The sequence below is a fragment of the Poecilia formosa genome, unplaced genomic scaffold (genome assembly GCF_000485575.1).
Source record: "Poecilia formosa unplaced genomic scaffold, Poecilia_formosa-5.1.2 Scaffold45, whole genome shotgun sequence".
In the NCBI taxonomy this organism is placed as follows: domain Eukaryota; kingdom Metazoa; phylum Chordata; class Actinopteri; order Cyprinodontiformes; family Poeciliidae; genus Poecilia; species Poecilia formosa.
In genome coordinates this window covers 2,793,016-2,813,977 of record NW_006799984.1, presented here as the reverse complement: position 1 = coordinate 2,813,977, position 20,962 = coordinate 2,793,016, and the positions used below count along the sequence as shown (strand labels likewise).

The 20,962-nt window shown below is 37.8% G+C and overlaps 1 protein-coding gene across 4 annotated transcripts in view; it reads right to left on the bottom strand.

Moving 5' to 3' along the window:
• LOC103138018 (contactin-associated protein-like 4) overlaps positions 1-20,962 on the bottom strand; it is a 118,228-nt gene that overhangs the window by 23,605 nt on the left and 73,661 nt on the right. For all 4 annotated transcript variants that reach the window (XR_001662097.1, XR_001662096.1, XR_001662095.1 and 1 more), the window contains exons 16-22: positions 20,571-20,698; positions 19,467-19,637; positions 17,702-17,920; positions 10,440-10,679; positions 6,456-6,680; positions 3,800-3,933; positions 2,358-2,445 (exon numbers count right to left, since the gene is read on the bottom strand). Coding sequence is in view for 1 of the 4 variants with exons in the window: in XM_007552078.2 (XP_007552140.1) it covers positions 2,358-2,445; positions 3,800-3,933; positions 6,456-6,680; positions 10,440-10,679; positions 17,702-17,920; positions 19,467-19,637; positions 20,571-20,698 (1,205 nt within the window). In the remaining 3 variants the exon portion in view is untranslated. The remainder of the gene's footprint in view (positions 1-2,357; positions 2,446-3,799; positions 3,934-6,455; positions 6,681-10,439; positions 10,680-17,701; positions 17,921-19,466; positions 19,638-20,570; positions 20,699-20,962) is intronic.

Genomic DNA, 20,962 nt, shown 5'->3' with positions numbered 1-20,962 from the left:
TATGACAGTGTCATGACAGTCTTATTCAACCCCCTTCAAATAAAGTGTTACCGTTTATTTGTATAGCACATTTCAGCAACCAGGCAGTTCAAAGTGCTTTACATGAGTGTCATCGTTAAAAACATCATATATGCTCAAACCAGGTGGGATTTTAGCTTTGATCTAAAGGAAGTCAGTGTTTTGGCTGTTTTGCGGCTTTCTGGATGTTTATTCCAGATTTGTGGTGCACAGAAGCTGAATGCTGTCTCTCCATGTTTGGTTCTGGGGATGCAGTTTCTCTAGATCTTTTTGCGACATTAGTCCTCTAATCCTGGAGATGTTCTTCAGGTGATATAAGACCGACTTTGTAACTGTCTTTATGTGGCTCTGAAGGTGCAGGTCTGAGTCCATCACTACTACCAGATTTCAGCCTGATCTCTAGTTTCTAGTTATAATAACTGACTCTAGATCGTTCTTCTTTAGGTCCAAAGATAATAACCTTAGTTTTGTTTCTGTTGATAGAAGGCTGATTTTGTAACCGTCTTTATGTCTCTGAAGGTTCAGGACAGAATGCATCTTTCTTTTTAGACAAAGAATTCAAAAAGGTTGTTTGAAAACCCCTTTGGTCTAGTTAATCATGATACGCACAAACATTAGGCTGTCACCGAAGCTCATTGCTTTGTGTTATTACTCACTTCAGCTCATAAAAACATTCAATCCAGCTGACAAGCTGCTAAACATGCAGCTTTAACATCTGCATCCATCACTCCATGGGACAAATCTTCCCTCTCTGCCTTTATCTGTTAATTTCACCTACTCCTTCCTCTCCATCACTCATCTGAACTCCTCACTGCAGCGTAAACAGCAGCTGCTAAAGCCGACACAAACAGCTGCATCAGATGACTGAGAGCTGACTGTTACCTGAACACATCTGCATGTTGATGAGGAAACATTACAGCCGTCTCTCAGCTGTTGCTCTGCTCGCTACATCGCGTCTCCTCCAGCCTCCCTGTGTTCCTTCTGGCTCCATTAGTTAGCCTGATGGATGACGAGGCTGGGGGGAAGCGACGGGAAATCCACGTCGCCGCTGCTTTTTCTGATTCTGATTTGACTTTGTACGCGCTCCGGTTTGACAGAGGGGGTTGTGGGTCACATTTTGACATGAAGGGGGTTAAACCCTACAGACAGCACTGGGCTGGGAGGATCGCTACATCAGAGGAGATAAAATTCATACCAGCTGGGGTGACGAAAACACTCTGCAGGCAGATTATTTACAAAATATCATTAGGTCTGTCACTTGCTACAAATGTGCGCAAACTTTTATCAATATTCAGCTGATGTCTAAAAACACAGTGGCACCGTTTCCATTAAAGAGCCAGTATAATGTATTTTCCAGACACATTGTGAAAACTACAAAAATCAAATATGACTTAAAAGAAATTTGACTTCTTTGAAATTGGGCCTCTGTCTCTTTAAAAACTCCAGATCATTCTGAAACTCCACCTTCAGAAAGTCATCACATTAACCCTTTAACAGCATTTTTACCAGCGTTTCATTGAGCAGTAGCTCGTATGATGAACTCGGCAGATGTAAAGTTCCACCAGGTGTTTGCTAATTGCTGCTGGCTAGTCTGAAGGAGCAGAGTGGGGAAGCCGCAAGCGACGGGTACTCTGTTAAGCAGAAGCTTGTAAGTTTGGAAAATGCAGCTCCGAGGAGGAGGAGCTTTGTCCTCAGAGGCGGGGCTATGTCCACTGAGGCGGGGCTATGTCCACTGAGGCGGGGCTATGTCCACTGAGGCGGGGCTATGTCCACTGAGGCGGGGCTATGTCCACTGAGGCGTTTTGCACAGTTGAATGGTTGCCATGGAGATTAAATGATAATGATAATATTTCTTTTAAGTAAATACATTTATTTATTTATGCTGTGATATTTAGTAACAGAAAGTGGACTATAAACAATTTTAAGAAATAGCTAATAGAAAGAGAAACTCTCAAAAGACTATTTTAAGATATAACAAAGTTTGACTTCTTGGAAGAGAAATATAAAAAGGACAATTTGCTGCAGAATGAGGTTGAAAACGTTTAGAGGATTTAGGCAACAAAAGCCTAAAATTAAACTAGAATCTGCATTTCATTGCTCAGCAAAGAGAAACTAGAAGCAAACACAAAACTCATAGAAATGAATTTGTGTGGGTGGATTTTTCTTCACTTTCTGTTTCAACCTCAAACTTTTCTCTTAAATCATCTGGATTAGTCCTGCTGGTAACGTATATATTTACTCTCAGAGCTGAGAGAAAAACAAGGCCAAGCAGCCCAGAGTTTGAGCTGATGAGTCAAAGTGTTTTTTAACCAAACGGACCTTCGTCCATCCTGACTTACCCGGCACTCGGCCCAGAACGAGAGACCTGAGGCTGCCGAGTTCTCCAGCGAAGCTCAGGTTGAAGTCCTCTCTGGCGTTACCGTCGATCTGATGGAAAATAAACAGAACAATGCTCAGTATTTATGGTAAAGAAACAGGTGGAAGATAATTTTTATCTGAAAGGAGAGAAAAATTCCTCAAACATGAGGAGCTTTAAAAGTAAATCTGCTGTAGGAGATAATTTTCTCCACAATCATTTCAAGCCTCCTGCTTTCTATTGGAGAGCACTAAAGATAAAAACAATTCACAATGATATAAACGGATAAAAGGGGCTCATATTTCACTGGTTCCTTACAAACGCCATGAATCAGGAGGCTGCACCAGAGCAAGACGAGGTCACCTTCTTATTTATCTCACTGTGTTTATAATTACACACACACACACACACACACACACTGGCTGCTGCTTAGATGCATTTCCCCTCGTATATCATCTGAGGTTGTTAACAAGATCGGTGATTCAGTAAGCCCAGATATGATTAGGAAGCTTCATATTTCATGGCTTTCGGCTGCTCTGTCGGAGTTTCTTCCAGGAAGTGACACGTTAGTGCTGAGCGGAGCTTCAGGAATAAAACGCAGCTCGGTTCTCTGTTAGACTTTTGCATAATTTACGTGTCCTTCAGATGTGAATCTCACTGCCAAACGAAGGCTGAACAGGTATAACATTAATTAGCTTCACATCTCGTTAACGACGACTCGCCCTCCACCTTAACTGAATGTTAAAAGCAGAACGGAAATTCACTGAAGCAATTAAACATTTGACAAAAAAATGTAACGATCTGTACAGAACGGTTCAATAAGTGGACTTCACATCTGCAGGTACAGATGCAGATGGAGGGCAGACAGTTAATATTATGATCGCTACTTTTTATTCTCTATTATGGACAGGATACTGTAGCTTTAATAAAGTTTGCAGTTTCCCATTGCAGTTTTGCCAAATGCACTAATTTTGGTGAAGCTGAAAAAACATAATCTCATTCAAGCACGAAAACTTTCCAGATATTTCACTCTGGAAAGCTGAGATGAACCAAGATTTATAGCACTTCTTCATTTGTTCAACAACAACAATAATATATTTTTAAATAACAGTTAATACTACGCTGCCCTCTCCAGCTGTGCTTTTCACGTAATGATACAACATGACGCAAAGCTAATAAAATACCTGTTTTACATGATACCGACCTTTTAAAAAGAAACACTAGTTAGTTTTTAGAAGCCACTGGTCCAAAGAGACGCTGGTTGCGGACCTTTGATCTGGTCCAACTTCTGGTTTCTGGTAAATTATCTCCGTGAAGCTTTGATGTGTTTTGCAGTTTGTGGCGTAGAAGCAGGAAGAGAGGAAGCTCTAGGGATCCAGGTGCTGCTCTGTGTCTGTGCGTTGCACACTAATGAGGCGGTTTTACCTGCATGGCCACGGAGTCGGCCGACCTCCTGATGGTAACGGTGTGCAGCAGCCCGTTGGCCAGCCCCCTCATGCTGCTGCTCAGCACCTCTGCAGCTCTGCCGCCGTCAAGCTTGTACCTCAGCTCCAGCTCATCTTCACAAGCGAGACAAAACAAGGAAACGATTTAAATCTCCAAAACCGGAGATGTTTTCTCCTCTGTGAGAAGGGCGCCTTGTTGTTCTGACAGTCTTTCTGCCAACAGACTAGGATTATGTGTTTAATCTGTTTGATAACTGCTGGATTAGGAGGATATTTTCCTCTCAATATCAGAGTGGATTTATTTCTTCTAAAGTGGAGACTTAACAAAAACGGTTTGGTCATTACTCAGAGCTTTAGCTGGAACCAAATACTTTCAAGACAATATTTCTCTACAACAGTCTGTCTCAAACTGCCCCCTAGTGGTCAGCATGGGACTGCATGTAATGGCAGTTTATTTGCCGTGACTTGAGCTCAAAATGCGATACATAGAGCCAGTTTACAAAATGGCTGTGGTTAAAAATAATAATAATGGATAACTAGCCTAGAATCGGGTAATTCAAAAGAAACACAGAAAGAAAACAACGTCAGAAATACTTATAAGATTGGAGGAAACCAAGTCAGACCTGCTGAGAGTTTTGATGTCGTTCATGAACAATTCGATTCTTTTGAACGAGTCTCAGTTGGTGAGAACTATTCTTTAGTTTTATATGACTGATCCCGTGTTAGGAGCTATTGTAATTTTTATTTAAATCAAAATTATTTAATTGGTGATTAAATACAATTGACAGAAATGTGTGGATAATTTTTATACTTAATAGAGCAGAAGAAGATTTTTGTTTCTGCCAAAGCCAGTCAAGTTTACCTTCCTCTTACTATGCAAATGGTCCTAAAACACTATTAATGCACACAACACAACTTCTTTTTTGATTTCCATGTGTTTGACATCATTGCAAAACCTAGAATTAAAAACTTTCAGAATCTGGAAACGTCCCAGACGTGTTCATGGTTTTGGTCACATTTACCAAGCAGCGTCACCGTTCAAATAAACAACAAATAAAAAAACAACAATAAGCGCATTAAGAGACTAATATTCTAACTTCAGGTATATGAAGATGACGTGTTATTGTTTGTTAAATAGGTTAAGTGGTTCTCTGCCTGAAAAATATTAGGTAATGATCAACCTACCTGATGTTGCTACATTAATTTAAAATAAAAAGATAATCAGTAAAACTCTTGTTTGAGCTCCAGCGGTTTTATCTGTAGTCTTGGTTATCTAAGGGCAAAACAAGGAAAAAGCTCCTAATTGGTTGTTTTACTTTTAGGATGTCAGCACAAAAGCGTAATGCTTCACTTCCTATCAGCTTCCTTAAGTCATTAACAGCAGGAAAAAATCCATCAACAGCAAATCAAGCTGCAAACTGCCGTCCGTGTTAGATTCCTGAATAATGAGAGGCTGAAGTTCAACTTCTGGACATATTTTGCAGATAAAACAAGCTTCCAGTCATTTCTTTAAGTGGCTTCTCTTTTCTGCAGAGTTTGACTTCATGAAAAAAAAGAACAATAACAGTTTTTATGAAATATGTGAACTAAACATTTGTTTTCTAAAGTTTACAGGTTACTGTTAGAACGTTACAAAGGAAAGAAAATCACACAAAACAGCAAAAACAAGTTACTTTTTAAGAACCTAAAAGTTACTTTCTAGAGATGATAGGTTACTTTCCAGACTGCACTTATTTCTGTAAAAATCCAGGTTATAGTTCGGAATTTGCCATGTTTTTATATGTTTAGTTTTACGTATTTCCCAGAACTTTCCCAGAACTTCATGCTTGCTTTGAAGAGGTTTTCAGGGCTACACAATTTTCAAGAATTTACCTAATATTTTTAACAATTAAAATAGTAATTTCTGGTACCCAAAGGCTAGTTTTAAGGTTAACTCTACATAATGTATACGTAATTTTCAAGAATATCCAGGTTACTTTCTGGAACTGACCCAAAATAGGAAAGTTATCTTAAAAGTACAAACCAATTTTCAGAACTTTTCTCAAAATTGAAAGAAAATGCAAATATTTAGCAAGTACACATAAACTGCATTACATTCACAGAATCTACAAGCCCGGAAATTACAGAATCCATTCTGAAATTTACTTTAGAAGATTTACACTTTATGTTTCATTATTTACAGGCGGTTTTCTAAAACCTACAGATACTTTGCAGCTACTCGCAGGTCTTATTATCACAGACAACATTAAAAATACACAGTGTAAATAAGTACAAATACTTACAGGTTACTTTTACAGAACTTGAAAGCAGCTTACAAGTTACTTTCACTGGAGTTCAAGTTTACAAATTATTTTTTGATAAGTTGTTCTTCATTTATTTCATTCTCCAGAAAGAAAACTCACTTATAGAGTCAAAAGTAATAAAAACAACATGAAGGAAATCCTTCAGACTTTCCAGTAACATTCTTTAATTAAATTTTATTTACTGCTTAAAAGATTTAATGAAGATTATGTTTAAATGCCAAATATTTATAAATAAAGATGTATTTAATTTATGATGTAACAATTTATTCACTGTATAACTTCATTTTATCCTTTACATTCGACCCTCTGCTGGAATGATCTCCTGACCCGTACCGTGCCTGTTGATGAGCAGAGCTAGATACTGGTTGAAGTGGGAGCCGACGTGGAGCAGCAGCGCCGGACTCTGAGTCGTCCTGAAGCTCAGAGAGACGTTTTCTCCTCTGGGAAGCGGGTCAGAGTAGATGGAGGAGGGCAGGTCGCTGCCGTTTCTGCTCAGCTCGCCGAGCTCTTTGAAGGCGTAGCTGATCGACGTCCCAGATTTAAAGTCGGCTGACACCTCTGGAAGAGAGAGAGGAGATCCCTTCAGAGCGAGGCGTATGGTTTCCTGATGCCTCACAGAAAAACAGCCAGCTCAATGTCAGATTTTATTTCAACATGTGAAGATTAATGTTTGATGTTTAACGGAGACCCATTATGCAAAATTCACAAGTTGGAGGTTTTTATACTTCTTTTTGGGTCTCAATGGCTTCTAAAACAACATCCCAAGTATCTAAAAAGATAAATCCAGCTGATTTTTGGTATTTTTAAAAACCTCCCAATTGCTAAGTCACACTGAGTTGTTACCTAGCAACCCCAGTGGAGTTCCGCCCGTTACCTAGCAACCCAAGTTGAGCTCAAGCACGTTTGGTCACCTGGTTTTACCAGTTTACGTATGCAGCTAGAAATGTCAAGTGTTTTGTTGTTGACTTACCATTTAGAAATAGTTTACTGCATTCTTGTTGGTCGTGCAGGAGGCTACACTTCTGCTTTTCAAAGATGTACAGTTGTATAATTGTGTGTCTGTTTGCAGACATTTTTTTCATGATTCATATCCAAGGAGTTTCTGGTTTTCTGATCCTGCCTGTTTTTGACCACTGCTTTTGCTAGTCCTTACTGCCTGGAGAAGAGTTCTGACCTCCTGTTGCTGAACCTTGCCTGCCTCTGACCCTTCCTCCAGTCCACTGAACATTCGATTTTCCTTGCCTGACCCTTGACCGTTTTGACTTCTGAGCCTCTGGTTGGTGGATATTTGTCCCATTGTCCACCCAACCCTCCCAAGGCTGGATTCCCAGCCCCTGTGGATCCCCATTCCTGACCCACCAGTGTGACCACACCCTGCAGAACCCCTTCAGCACCATCTCATTATTTATAATAAAACGTGCCACTTGTCTTGGCTGGATTTTGGGTTCTGGCTGGTTTTATTTAAACGTTACAAAAATTTCTATCTAAGAATGATTTTATTCAAAAATTGTAATGAACATGTTTTGTATTGATCAAAGACGCATCACCCCCTGTAACAGGTCAAATTTAATTTAGATTTTTATCCATTTCTCTCTTAACTAATAGGAGAAAAGTTAATTTTCCAGGATTTTCAGAAGTGGTGTTCTTCCTGCGAAACGGTTAGCTGAGGTATTGCTGACATTTTGAGAACAGGTTTAATAACTTCAGTGTCTCTGACTCATTGTTCAGTGCTGTTATTTAGCCTCTAATTTACAGCTCAGTCCAGGCAGTAATTAAACGTAAATGAACTAAAAAGGTCATGTTGTTTATTAGATTTTTAAAAACCTCTCTCGCGCTTGCTAAGGGTGACTTTGTACACGACCCTTTAACACATGTGGAGTCGGTGCCATGTGGATTCAGTTGTTCTAATATGAAATATGAAATATGGTTTTGTAATCATATTTTCTTCAGACTTCCATTTCTAACTAAGGACACTGGGGCCTGCAGGTATATGTCGAAATAAAACCAAAGAATAAAATGAACATTTAGTTTAAAAATAATCCATTTAAAGTCATTGAACAGAATACAGCATGAAATGAATTAATTGCGTCTATGTTCAACGTTTACACTCGCACTTGAATATGGCTGCAAACAGATTTGAAATTATACAGCCGTACTTGTTAGAAAAGCAGAAGTGGAGCCTTCTGCACAAACAAGAATGCAGAAAGCAGTTTCTAGATGCTACATATAAATATACAACTTTTACACTTGCACTTGAAAATGGCTGCAGACATGTAGCATCTAGAAGCTGCTTTCTTCATTCTAGTTGGTTGTGCAGAAGGCTCCACTTCTGCTTTTCTAACATGTATGGTAGTGTGTATGTACAGCCATTTTCACATACGAGTGTAAATGTTGAGTTAGGGGGCGTGGCCAGCAGCAATTTATTTGGATTTAAAGTGATAAAGACCCAAGAACATCTCAAAATGGGCAGAATTGACTAAAATCACATCATCTAAGAATGATTTCCTGCAAAAAATATAATAAACAAGTTTTGTATCTCATAGATCCTATGCTAAGATGTTCAAGGAGGTATAACAGGTCAGCTTTAACACAGCAAGGTTTGATTAATATCTTTTTGCCCTTAGTAATGAAAGCTGAAACCATTGCATAAAAACTACCGTCTGATATAAAATTCAGTTTGACGATCTGAGACATGTACGTTTGACAAAAAGCCAAAATAGTGTAAGCAGTTTAACGCAGCTTGTAGAAATACGATGTGTGACAGTTGAGTGAAAGAAAAGTTTTCTTAAGGCTATTTGAAGGCTATTTAAACATAAAACTGTTTTTTCTTTGTGAAATATTAAGCAGTGAGTGCGTCAGCGTGACTCACACACAGTGTGCATCAGCATGCAGTGGGAGATGAATACAGCATGTCAATAGTCGGTGGGCGGGGAGGTTAAGAGGGTCCTTTTAAAGCGTAGAGACGGCTCGACTCTCAAGTTAAAGGATTTACAGACGGTCAGGATAACAATGCATTGTTATTCTCTTTGTTCTCAGTGGGTGTAGCATCAGAGACGCACCACCACCCACCTTCTGAAACAGAGGTGAAGTCGACCAAAAATCTGTTCTGAGCTCCAACCAGTTGGCTGGTTATGGTTTTCACACGTTTCTTCTATTCAGAGAATCTGTGTTAATTCATTCGGCCTAACAGATGTGGAGTCGAAGCTTTAAGAGGAATTTTATGAGTTTTTTTCCTCAGGAGATAAATGCCAAATTAGTGCAAAAAAAACAAAACAAAAAAAAAACATCAATCAATTAGATTATTATCAAAAAGCTCATTTATTCCAGTAACTCCATCACTAAGTAAAACATAAATTGTTTAAACACAGATTAATAATTTCATGTCTTTATTACAGTTAGTTATGATCCACTGGGGGCGCGGCTAAATAAAAAGTTACACTCATCATAAAAATTACTTCTAATAGTGAAGAGCAACATTTACACAGAATTTAGCAGAAGCTAATGCTGAAGCGCGAACTTCAATTCAAATTATATCTGCCTTTGAAAGACTACAACCCTCGAGTACCAAAGTCATTTTGACTTCATAATGTACATGTATTCATGTTGATATCATGTTTTCTACTGTCCCTGTTTTATTTTATTCCTGTATGTTTCTTTTTTGAAATGAAGTTATTGGATGGAATGATGGGGAGAGAACATGAGGAGAGGAAATGGAACTGCTGCATTAGCATTCTTCACTCCCTTCACAATAAGAGCATAAATATGAATATCTAATTTCTTAAAGAGTTTTTAACAGCTGATAACCAAAACATCAATGCAAAAATGTTGACGTTTATTCAACTGACAGTTTGCAAAACAGCCAAATAAATTAGCACTTTATGTTTTCAAAGTTAGCATAAGTGCTAAAGAGCTAAATGAAAAATTAGCTCTGTTAATTCACTTTAGTTAATTAGCTGAATTTATGATTTTGTGCTTAAAGCTAATGAATTATAATATTACCTAAGGAAAAAAAAACATTTTAATACAGACAAGTGGGCTTAATGTATGTTTAAGACCTGCTTAAAATTATTTTCAAAATTTTAATCTGACAAAATGAGCCTCACCAGAAAGCATTTTCTAATTTATTGAATATGACTGTGAAAATCTTATAGCTTTGCTTGGGGCCATGTATATCTAAAAATATCTAATATAAATAAATATATCAGATTTGCAAGGAAGTACATGTACTTTAGCACAGATATCACATATCCAAAGCATTATCTGCAAGCAGTTCACCCCCGGTACGATGTAACTTATTATGAATACACAGATTTATACCTGTCTGGCAGAAGACTCCAGTGTAAGCCGACAGGCTGCAGTCGCAGTGGAAGCCAGTGGCTCTCTCCACACAGCGGCCCTGGTTCTGGCACAGCGAGCCGTAGCTGCTGCAGTGACCCGGGCAGCCGGGCCGAACGCCGGGCGTCATCTCTGCCCTCTCCTCCAGGTCCAGAGTAACACCGTTCAGCTGCAGAGCGCGGATGCAGCCTCTGAAACCCCTCTGCCTGGACGCCGTGCCTCCTGCAAACAAAAAATAATCAGAAAATAAAACTACAGGTTGTTGAAATTAAAGATACAGCAGACCAACGTCTACACTCATATGTTTCTGTGGAATTCAACTCAAAATTATTTGCGGTAAATTCGCCTATTCGTAGATTTTTTTCATAAGTTGCGTTTCCATCAACAAGATAATTGCACAATTTAATATTTCGAAAAAAATTTTGCTTAAGGGAATGTTGACAAAAATTTTCGTGCTACGATGAGGTGGTTTTTTGGCCTTATCAAAATTGGCTTATTTTGCAAAACTGCAATGGAAACACCTGAGTCACATGACAACCATATGTTGCTGCTGGCGCAAACCACAAAGAAGTCAACAGGAAGTAGTAGGAGGATGATGTTGTGGCACGGTTTTTAATAATTTATCACGTGTACAAACTTATTAAATGATTTTAATTTCATTTCTTATTTATTGAAAACGCAGCAATTGCGAAGTTCCACAACAACAGTGGAATATTGACAAATTTCACACAAATTGTGGAAAAGAAACACAGCTACAAAGTATAAAGTTGAACTACTTAGACGGAAAGATGCAAGTGGCTAGTGTTTGCAAAGCAGCCAATCCAGAAGCTGCATTTGTTTCCTTGCAGCTGATTGGCTGTATGATTAAAAACAGAGATAAAGAAAACTGTAAGGAAAATCCCCCAAAACATTAAGAGACTTTCAGTAAGCCTAAAAGAAAGTCTTATAAGCAAAATAAGACGGTAATGGTTGAAGAGTTTTGCACAGTACTGCATGTTATCCAAGTGAATAAAATAAAAATGTGCCCTTGCTTTTATTTGAGCACATTCAAAGAAGCATCAAACCTTCACAGATTCGTCAATAAATGCAAAAAGAAGCAGACTTTGTTTCTGCTTTGTTTGCAAAAGCAACTCAAAAAGTTTAATTTTGCTCAGAGAAAAACTTTTGCAGCTGAAAATATAGCAATCAGAAAAGTGAGGAAGTTTTCCTTTTCATTCAGACGAGTTTCTGTTGTTGTCGTTGTTCAAACATGGCAACCTTTCAAAGCAGAGATCAGGAGCTGAAGCTTTTATTGTCCTCGAAGTACAAACTCATGAAGCAGCTGTTTGCTCCCTGAGTTTCAACATGACAGCTTCTTATTTTCACACCAATAAATCACAGAGAGACTCTCCCCCAGTCTGCGCTCTGATATTACTCATAAATTATTAAAGCAGCAAAGCTACAGACAGAAAACCCCCTTCAACGTCTCGTCTGACAAAACACAATGAAAGCAGTTGTCCTGTATTAGAAAATGACCAGCATTAATGCATGGAAGGATAAATCGTTGAGACTCTGATCCTCTTTAATGTGCACCGATCAGGCTTCTTATGCAAATATCAACACAATTTAATCGCTGTCAGAATCACAGCTACCGTTATCCAGCTTTCTGCATAATTATTCAGATGATTAAGCTGCAAATTCACCTGTTCACTCTCACTGTTCCCAGAAGAGCAACTAACACAGTTTCTAACACCTGCAAGAAAATTCATATTTACAGATTTAATGAAGAATTTCTTTCAGTTCTAGTGTTCAACATACCAGTGTATAAAATAAATAACAATCTGGCTTTAAAGGGTTTTAAATTAATTTACATTTTTCATTTAGATGTTTAAAAATAATGTTTTTATGGTCTTGCTGAAACAACACAATGCTATGACATCAGTAGGTTCAATGCAAATATGCTCAAAAACTTTTTTGATATTCTGCTAATGTTGGAAAAAAGAAAAACAATTTCAAAATTGTAATGTTGCCATTAAACAAATGTAATTTAAATCACACGTGAATACGTTCGTCCATGCAGTAATTAATTAAAAATCAACCTTCGAGTGACAAACTAAATTTTTGATGAACTGTGCGATGGTTTGAGACCCCTAGTGGAGGAGGCCGGTTACTACAAATTAACATTTTGCTGTTGATGCAAAAATAAAGTTTTCTGTTGGACTTTGGTGAAATACAAAAAATCATTCTGGCACAAAAACTTCTCATCAAAATGTGATTTCTTTTCCCCTGTAATTGGCATGTGGCCATTACATTTTCAGTATGTAGCTCTTAAAAGTATACTTCAATTTTATTTGTTAAAATCATCATTATTTAGCATCATATTTAACAGCAGATACTAAAGGATGATTGACAACGCTAAGACACTCCTCCTTGCTCTGATTGGTTGTTTTTGACGCTTCTGCAGACGACAATAGCAGCTCAGGGAAAAGAAGGAGGAGACACATTTTTTTCACAGATTATCTGTCTCATATTATTGTAAAAGTTAAAGATTATAAGAATTATAAGAAAGATTCTCTTGTAAAAGTTAAGGACTTTTACAAGAGAATCTTTCTTATAATTCCAATTGGCACAATTTTATAGTCAATGGAGACACAGCTAGACAAATTTAATTACACATAAGTGGTTTGAATGGCTGCAAATAAACCAACCTTTCAATTTTTAAAGGGAAAGTTTTATGTTTTATGTATTTTTGTTATCTTTACATCATGTATTTTCCTCATCAAAAACATAGCAGGAGTTTTGTCTTGATTCTTTCATGCATGTTTTAGGAATCTTTTAATCTTTTGTGGCAACCATTCAATATGACCAAACATTTATTTCCACAAAGAATGAAGAAACAATGTTGTGAAGAGTAAAAGCTTCTTAAAGAGACAGATACCCAATTTCTAGGTGCTAAATTGCAAAGTCAAATTTCTTTTAAATTATGTTTAGTATGTATTTCTACAACAACTGAAGATAATATTGCTACAAAATGGCACTTAGTGGTTGGAAAATATGTAATAGCGTCCCTTTATGCCTCATAGCCTCCTGACTACCAGGAAAAAAAATATTGTCCAATCACCATTTTTTTTAATCCCACAGTCTTTGTAAGGTAATTAGAATATTTACGCACTTATTTTGTCTCTTCCCATAAAATGTTTTATTACTGTTGAATGCCATTTTTATGAATTAGAAAAAGGTACGTGCAAAAATCCCACCCCTTCACATGTGATATCATTGAAAAGCCCTAAATGTCCTCTCCAGATACCAAAAGGAATTAATTCAGTAGAATGCAGGGGGTGGGAGATATTCAAGTTTAGAAATGTCCTCTACAGAGGACAAAAATGAACTACTGGTAGTCATATATGTTTTACCTAATGTAGAAATTAAAATGGAAGATTTAATAAACAAGTCCTCTGATATACATTACTATATGTATAGATCTGTACATATAGTAATGTATATCACATTACTATATGTATATATCTATACATATAGTAATGTGATATACATTACTATATGACTTTTTCAGCTTTTTGGACCATAAAACATCAACCTGAGGCTCATTTATTTGCATATACAGGTGGATTTCTACATTAAGATGACGTTTCTGGTGCATCAGTAGGAAAAGTGGGGGAATGACAGAAATCTTTATACTATTTTAGATATTTTTTCTGTGAAAATTAAAGGATAGGACATGGCTGGCTAACTGCCTTGGAGTGTCTTTTCATTAAAATGGTTTATTTTAGATTTCATCAAGAAAAACTGAGATATAAAAAATCATTGAAAATCAACCCTGAGGCTGAACATATCAGATGTCTGCAGATGATTGTAGTTAGCATCAGATCAGAGCCGCAGCAGTGCTTTTGTTGAACGTGTGCAATTTCATCAATAACCGCATACCTTTTAATGCAGCTGCTCGTATTTCATACAACAATCCACTCGAGGAAACTGCAGGGCTTTGAAGCCTCAGAAACTCTTCCCTTGACCTTGTTATGTTGTTCAAGAACCAAGAAATATCTCATCTCATTTTCTGTCGGTAAGAAACCTTTTAGCAGAGCCGAGAGGATAAACGTGTGATTAAATGTAGCGCCAACGATTTCAGTCAGTCTGCACACATTAGCGGACGATCAAACCAAATATCTGTTAGTAAAATTTAAATGACAGCGACAATAGTGAATATGCAGCTGAAAGAAGGAGTTTAAGGCCAAGAAGCATTGTGGGAATAAAGCAAAGCAGAGAGAGGAGTGAAGGAAATACAGATAAAACGTCTGTGAGTGATCAAAGCTGCAGTTCTCGACAGACAGAGATAACCGCGTCTGCAGTGGGAGCACATTTGTTATTATGAAGGATGAAATTAAAGTTGGTAGATATAAATAACCAGCTGATTAATAACACTGTGCACCAATCTGAGGGCTGAATAACATAAATAAAAGATTAAAAACAATAGTTATCTTTGAAAATGTTGCTTATTTTTATGCAGTTTTTGATTAAAATGTGATTCATTGCATTTTAATTAATTACAGACTCTGAAAATGACTTGATTGAAAATTTTAATCAAGTCCCACCATAAAAACATAGTTTGTAAAAATATTTTACACAGAACTCATCAAGTGGAACAAATTTAGCTTAAGCTGGTCCAAAATCTGTAAAAACAAAATCTTTTATTAAGCACCTTTACCTGTAAATTTAATAATCAGTTAATGCAAAACTTTGTCAAATAATCTACAAGTGACGAAGCGTTCTCAAAAAGAATGCTAAGTTACTGCATTTTAGCCAATAATTATTAGTTTATTTGCATTTTTAATATACTTCTAATTTTGTATAAAAAATGCTTAAGTGATTAAATAAAAATCCTGCAAATTGTGCCAATTTTTTATTTGATTAACTAGCATGTTAAGCTTAAGATTCCCAGAATTTGATGTGTTTAGTCTTTTTTAAAAAGCATAAACTCTATAAAACATTTAAAACACCAAATCAAAGCTGGAGGATTGCTTGGAAAGCTTTACAGTGGAAACAACGCTGAGCTCATTTCTTATTGCGGCAGATTTTAGCACCAATCAGAAGCAGCGGTGGGACGTTGGTTATGAATCCATGCAAGGCAATAACACGGCTTATTAATCAAAACAATAGACTACAGCGCCATGTAAAGCAGAGGAGGATTATGGCCTATAAATACAGCTGATGAATAAACACAAGAAGACACAGCATCTTATAACTCAAACAATGGAACAGTTTGCAGTCTTGTAAATACAACTCATGTACTGAAATATCTTTAAATGACAGCATTAAGGAGGCCGAACTTAAATAACCCAGCATTTAGTTTTACATAATTCATGTCAGTGGGGAGGAACAGCCTGCAGATTAATTAGCTGCACAGAGAGAAATGCCTGTTCTCCCAGGAACGGCTTGTTTAGCAGGACAGTTAATTCAATGTGAGTCTTTTTTTGGTAAAACAGAAACTAAGTTGTTTTAGAAAAGAAGGAGATTTTGGAGATTTTGCAGTTCGTGTCTTTGGAAACATTTAGTGAAGCCGTACAACGTGCAACTTATGTTTAACTTTTTTGGGGTGGATTTGCTCAGAACAGGAAAAGTTCAGTGCTCTTCATTTAATGAAAACAATAAAAGTACTTAAGAGAACCAACCCTTACAATATGGACTGAAATTTGTAGTTGCAAAATGACAAAATGAGAAAAAAAAAATCAAGGGGAGAGAATATTTTAGCAAAGCACTCCATATCCAGGGCCTCCATATGTCTTCATGTTCATCTGGACTCAACTTCCCAGCATTCCCAGTCTGGTCTTAACCACTGCTAATGAAGGAACTGTAAAACATTATGCAATGTTCTTCTCACAAGCAAAACAGAAGGGATTTTCAGGCACTTACCCAAATTTTAGGAACTGAATTAAGAGTTTGGCTTTCAGTAAAGTTCAGACCATTTTACTAAACTTTATTAGCCTGTACTAATTTTAAATAATCTTGTTTCCACAGATGAGAATTCAATCAACTCAAATGTTTATAAGTGGAGGATTGAACAACTTTTGGTGAAGTAGGAATGTAATAAAATGAAACCCAAACAGTCTCATGTTAGCCCAGCTATGGTACTTAGAATAACATAAGGAGGAATGATTAGGGTTAACTTCAGTGTGGTAGCCTCCAGCAGTAAGTTAATAATTTAATTGCACCGTCTGCTTATTTACAACACTGATGCTAATTTCTTCTGGTTTCAGTAAATTGTTTTCAGGTTCCATCTGTTCGTAAGTGTGTGCAGGGTTAACGGATCTGCGGACCCTTACATCTGCTAACCCAGCAAAAGAAAAACAGAAAGACTAAGAATAAAATCAAAATATACATATTTAAAATGCACATATTTTTACTTTTTTATAATATACTATATGGTAAAAACCAAATATTGTCATCAGAAGTACTTTTTCTTTCCACCAACTGTAAGTATTGATGTTAAATTAAAAAAAATATATATTTTAAAAAGCACAGCATAGAGCAGCAAAACCAGCTGATCAAAGGTGCTGGAGTTCCACTTGGGTTGCTAGGTAACGGACAAAACTCTGCTGGGGTTGCTAGGTAACGGGTCGAACTTCGCTGGGGTGAAGGGCAGTTTCTGCTGATTTGTGACTTAATGTTAACTTATCATTTAATGTTTTTGGCAACAGTAACTTATTGCCCAAAACTGGGTGGGTGTTTTCTTGCGAAGCTTAGGCTGGTTTTAGAAGCAGTAGAGACTCAAATGGAAGTACAAAACATGGAAAACAACATGGAACTCCTTTAAAATAAAGCCAGTGATTAACTACAAAAACTTTCTGCATCTGAGTAACCAAAGTGACCTTATATTTACAACAAACATTTGAAAATGTGGTAAAACCAGTGGGAATGCTTAGGATGAACTGCCATGAAGGTGATCTGTTCTACAATGGATTTTTTCATAAAGTGACTCCTGCTGTTAACATGTATGTGAAATTAGAGAGATTTACTGTTGGGAAAAACAGGCTAAACGCTTTCAGCAGATGTAGTGAACCTCAAATTTTCTGGAGACCACAGAAGATATTGTGTGAGAAAATAAACAGTAGATTGGATTTATATCCAGGAAGCGTTCAGTGGAGAGATATGAGACGGTGAAAAGCTCGAGAGAATTAAAGGATAAAGAGATAAAAGCCACAAACGCTGCAGCTGAGGAAGAGAAATGAGGGGAAAAAACGAGCCGTCCTCACCTATAAAGAGCTGGCTGTTGAGCTGCAGGTGGATGTGTCCGTCAGCTGGAGCCTCCTGGGTGGCGACTGGAAGGTCGTCCAGACGGAGCGACGCCTCCTTCACGTTCCGCTCGGCTCGGACGCGATGCCACCGGTCGTCGTTGAGCGGGTAACTCGACTCAACGCTAACCTCCAGTGGGCCGTTTCCAACATCGAAGGAGAAGACAACCTGAGTGGAGGCTGAAATGATAAGGAAAAAAGAAATGTTAAAGCTGAAGAAGCAAAGAAGCAGAGGCTCAAGAACTGAACCCTGTGGAATCCCGCATTAAAGCTGCAGTACGTAACTTTTATAAGGAATATGTGTTTTACAGTGACACTAAAAGTTTAAATTTAACAAATCTAGGAAATTCAGATCTAATTCCTTCAGATTTATCAGCAGCAGAGACATAAAATACATTTATTCTAATATTCTTTGCTGTAATAGAACTGAATGATTGAAATCAGGTAATTTTGTTATATAAATGTATTCCAGTACGTTCTACTGTCATCCTGACCTCCAAAAGTAAAACTATTAGATGGAATCCAACAATACATGAAACAGAACAGAAAGTGAAGTGAGAGTAACAGAAGGAACTAGCAGAGACTGAATGAACCAGAGGGCAATTTATCCTGAGGAGAGATGATTAATGGACCGAGATAGAGTGAGAGCAGCTGAGTGATTAACTGAGAACAGAGACAGGGAATCTAAAAGGAAAGAAAGGCAGAAGACTAGCAGGGACAAATAATACGGCTGGTCAGGAGGTGCCGCCAAAAGCAACAGATAAAAAAGTTCACATAATGAGCTAAAAAAGAAAAACAATAATGAAACATGGCCCAATGTTTTCCTCTTGTGAATCATTTCTAAGAGCTGAACAGTTGGCAGTACTGCTGCCTGGCAGTAAGAAAGTCCTGGGACTGAATCTTTCTGCATGGAGTTTAAATGTTTCATGGTTGTGGTTATCTCTGTTCTCTTGCATATTTTCCTACCAGAGTTTCTTCTTCCACTCAACTTTCTATGAATTCGATACAACTTTTTCACATAGAGACACTAAATTTTAAGCGACAATCATCAAAATTACAAGAAATAACGGCTTGGATTATTTAGTCTATGTGAAAAGAAAGGTATCCATCTTCCATTTCAGCTGAGATCTACAGAAAGAGTATTTGACCACATGGGATTTATTTAGGGCGTTTTCTGAAGTGGACTACAGAATAGGGAATTCTGGGTAAATACAACCAAAAAAACACGGAAATCTAATGCTAGCGGCAGAAAAGGTTCATTGTCTTTTAGCAAAGACAAAATCTGACGTTTCAGATTTTTGTTTGCATTTTGAGAAGGAGGAAGTTCAGCGCTCAGTGTCTTCTACAGAGGTTTTTGTGTTGCTTCCTTCAGCGCCCCTATAGGCGAGGAGGGGAACAGCTTTTTCAATGCAGTCCTGTGAGAAAGAGAACAGCAGCAGCTGAAAATGTAACAAATGTTGCAAATTTTGTCTCCAAATCTACTGGACTATCTATCAGGTATGAGAACAGCCTAGAACAACCTCAATAAAAAGAGCCCAAATAAAGTCCAGGTCTCTTAATTCGTCTCATTCAGGGAATTTCAGATCAAAAAACATTTCCTTCCCTGCAGGATTTTTCCAACCACACTGCATTCTCTGGGTGTGAGCAGATTAAAGCTTCCAGGTTTTACTGGCACATCATCCTAATCTGCATCAAATCCCCGCCCTCAGGCTCCCGCCGCACTCACAGCTCAGCTCGATGCGGATGAAGTCTTTGATGCCCAGGTTTTCCAGGAACACCCCGAAGGAAGCAGTGGTCTTAAAGAAGAAGGAGACGTCTGCGCTCAGCTCTCCGTGGAAGGTGGGGAAGTGGAGGTACGACGTCTCCTGGTCGAAAAACGCCGCGTTCCAGAAGTTTTCTGTGAAACAGGAATTTGACTGTCACACAACAACCAACAGAGCAGCCGTATCTGACAAAATGGTTCAGGGTTACTTTGATAATTATTCAGATTTTATTACAGCTGGAAACATGAAGGTTCATGTTCTGGCCTGAACCTTCAGAGCCACATAAAGGCAGTTACAAAGTCGGCTTTCTATCACCTGAAGAACATCTCCAGGATTAAAGGACTTATGTCTCAGTGAGATCTAGAGAAACTCATCCATGTGTTTATCTTTAGTCGCATTGATTACTGTCACAGCGTCTTCACAGGTCTGACTAAAAAACCAATCAGATCCAGACGCTGCTGCTGAGTTCTGACTAAAACCAGGAAGTTAGAGCACATCACCCAGTTCTACAGTCCTTCACTGGCTCCATGTAGCTCAGAGAATAGACTTTAAAATGCTGTTGTTAGTCTATAAATCACTGAACGGTTTAGCACCACATTAAAGATCTGCTGTTGTTGTATCAACTTTCCAGACCCCTCAGGTTCTGGTTCTGGTCTGCATCCCCAGAACCAGACCCAAACAAGGAGAAGCAGCATTCAGCTTCTATGTACCACAAATCTGGAAAAAACCTTCCAGAAAACAGGAAAACAGCTGACAGTTTAGACAGTTGACAGTTTCCTTTAGACAGTTTAGAGTTGACCTAAACAGGTCAACTCTAAACTGACCTGTTTAGAGTTGCTTTTGATTAATAATAAAAGAAACATATTTTAAGACTTTGATGATGGCACTTATCAAACTGTAATGTTTTTCTAAATTGTTGGTTTTATGGTGTTTTATATGACTCTGTATCTTTGTCCTGACAATTAATTACTCCCCCAGTAAATTTATCAGAAGGAACATTAAACTTAAATGGGATGCCAAAAAGCTGTAATACCTTTATAGATGAATGAAACCAGTGATGGACTTACTGTCGCCATGGCACTGCAGCGATCCCACCCTGTAAGCAGCTTCTGAACCGGGCCTCTGAACGTCACCGAGCACCAGCGATCGGACCGGCAGGCTCTCCTTATGGGAAATAAAACCAGCATCTTCGCTCCTTTGAGAGGAAGAGGAGAAAAAGATCCGATAGGAGGAGATAAACTGACACGGTACAGATGAAAGGAAACACTGTAAGCAGAGTTTTTGTATTTTTTTGGTTCCACAGTAAAATTAAAGCACTCTTCTTGCTTTTTTTAGGTAAGTTTTCCAGCAATACTTTGGAGATAAAAACAATACAAACAAACAAAAAAAGGAGTTTCAATTCATGATTATATGATATTATTTATTAATTGCTGTTATTAGTAATGTCTTGTCAAAGTAT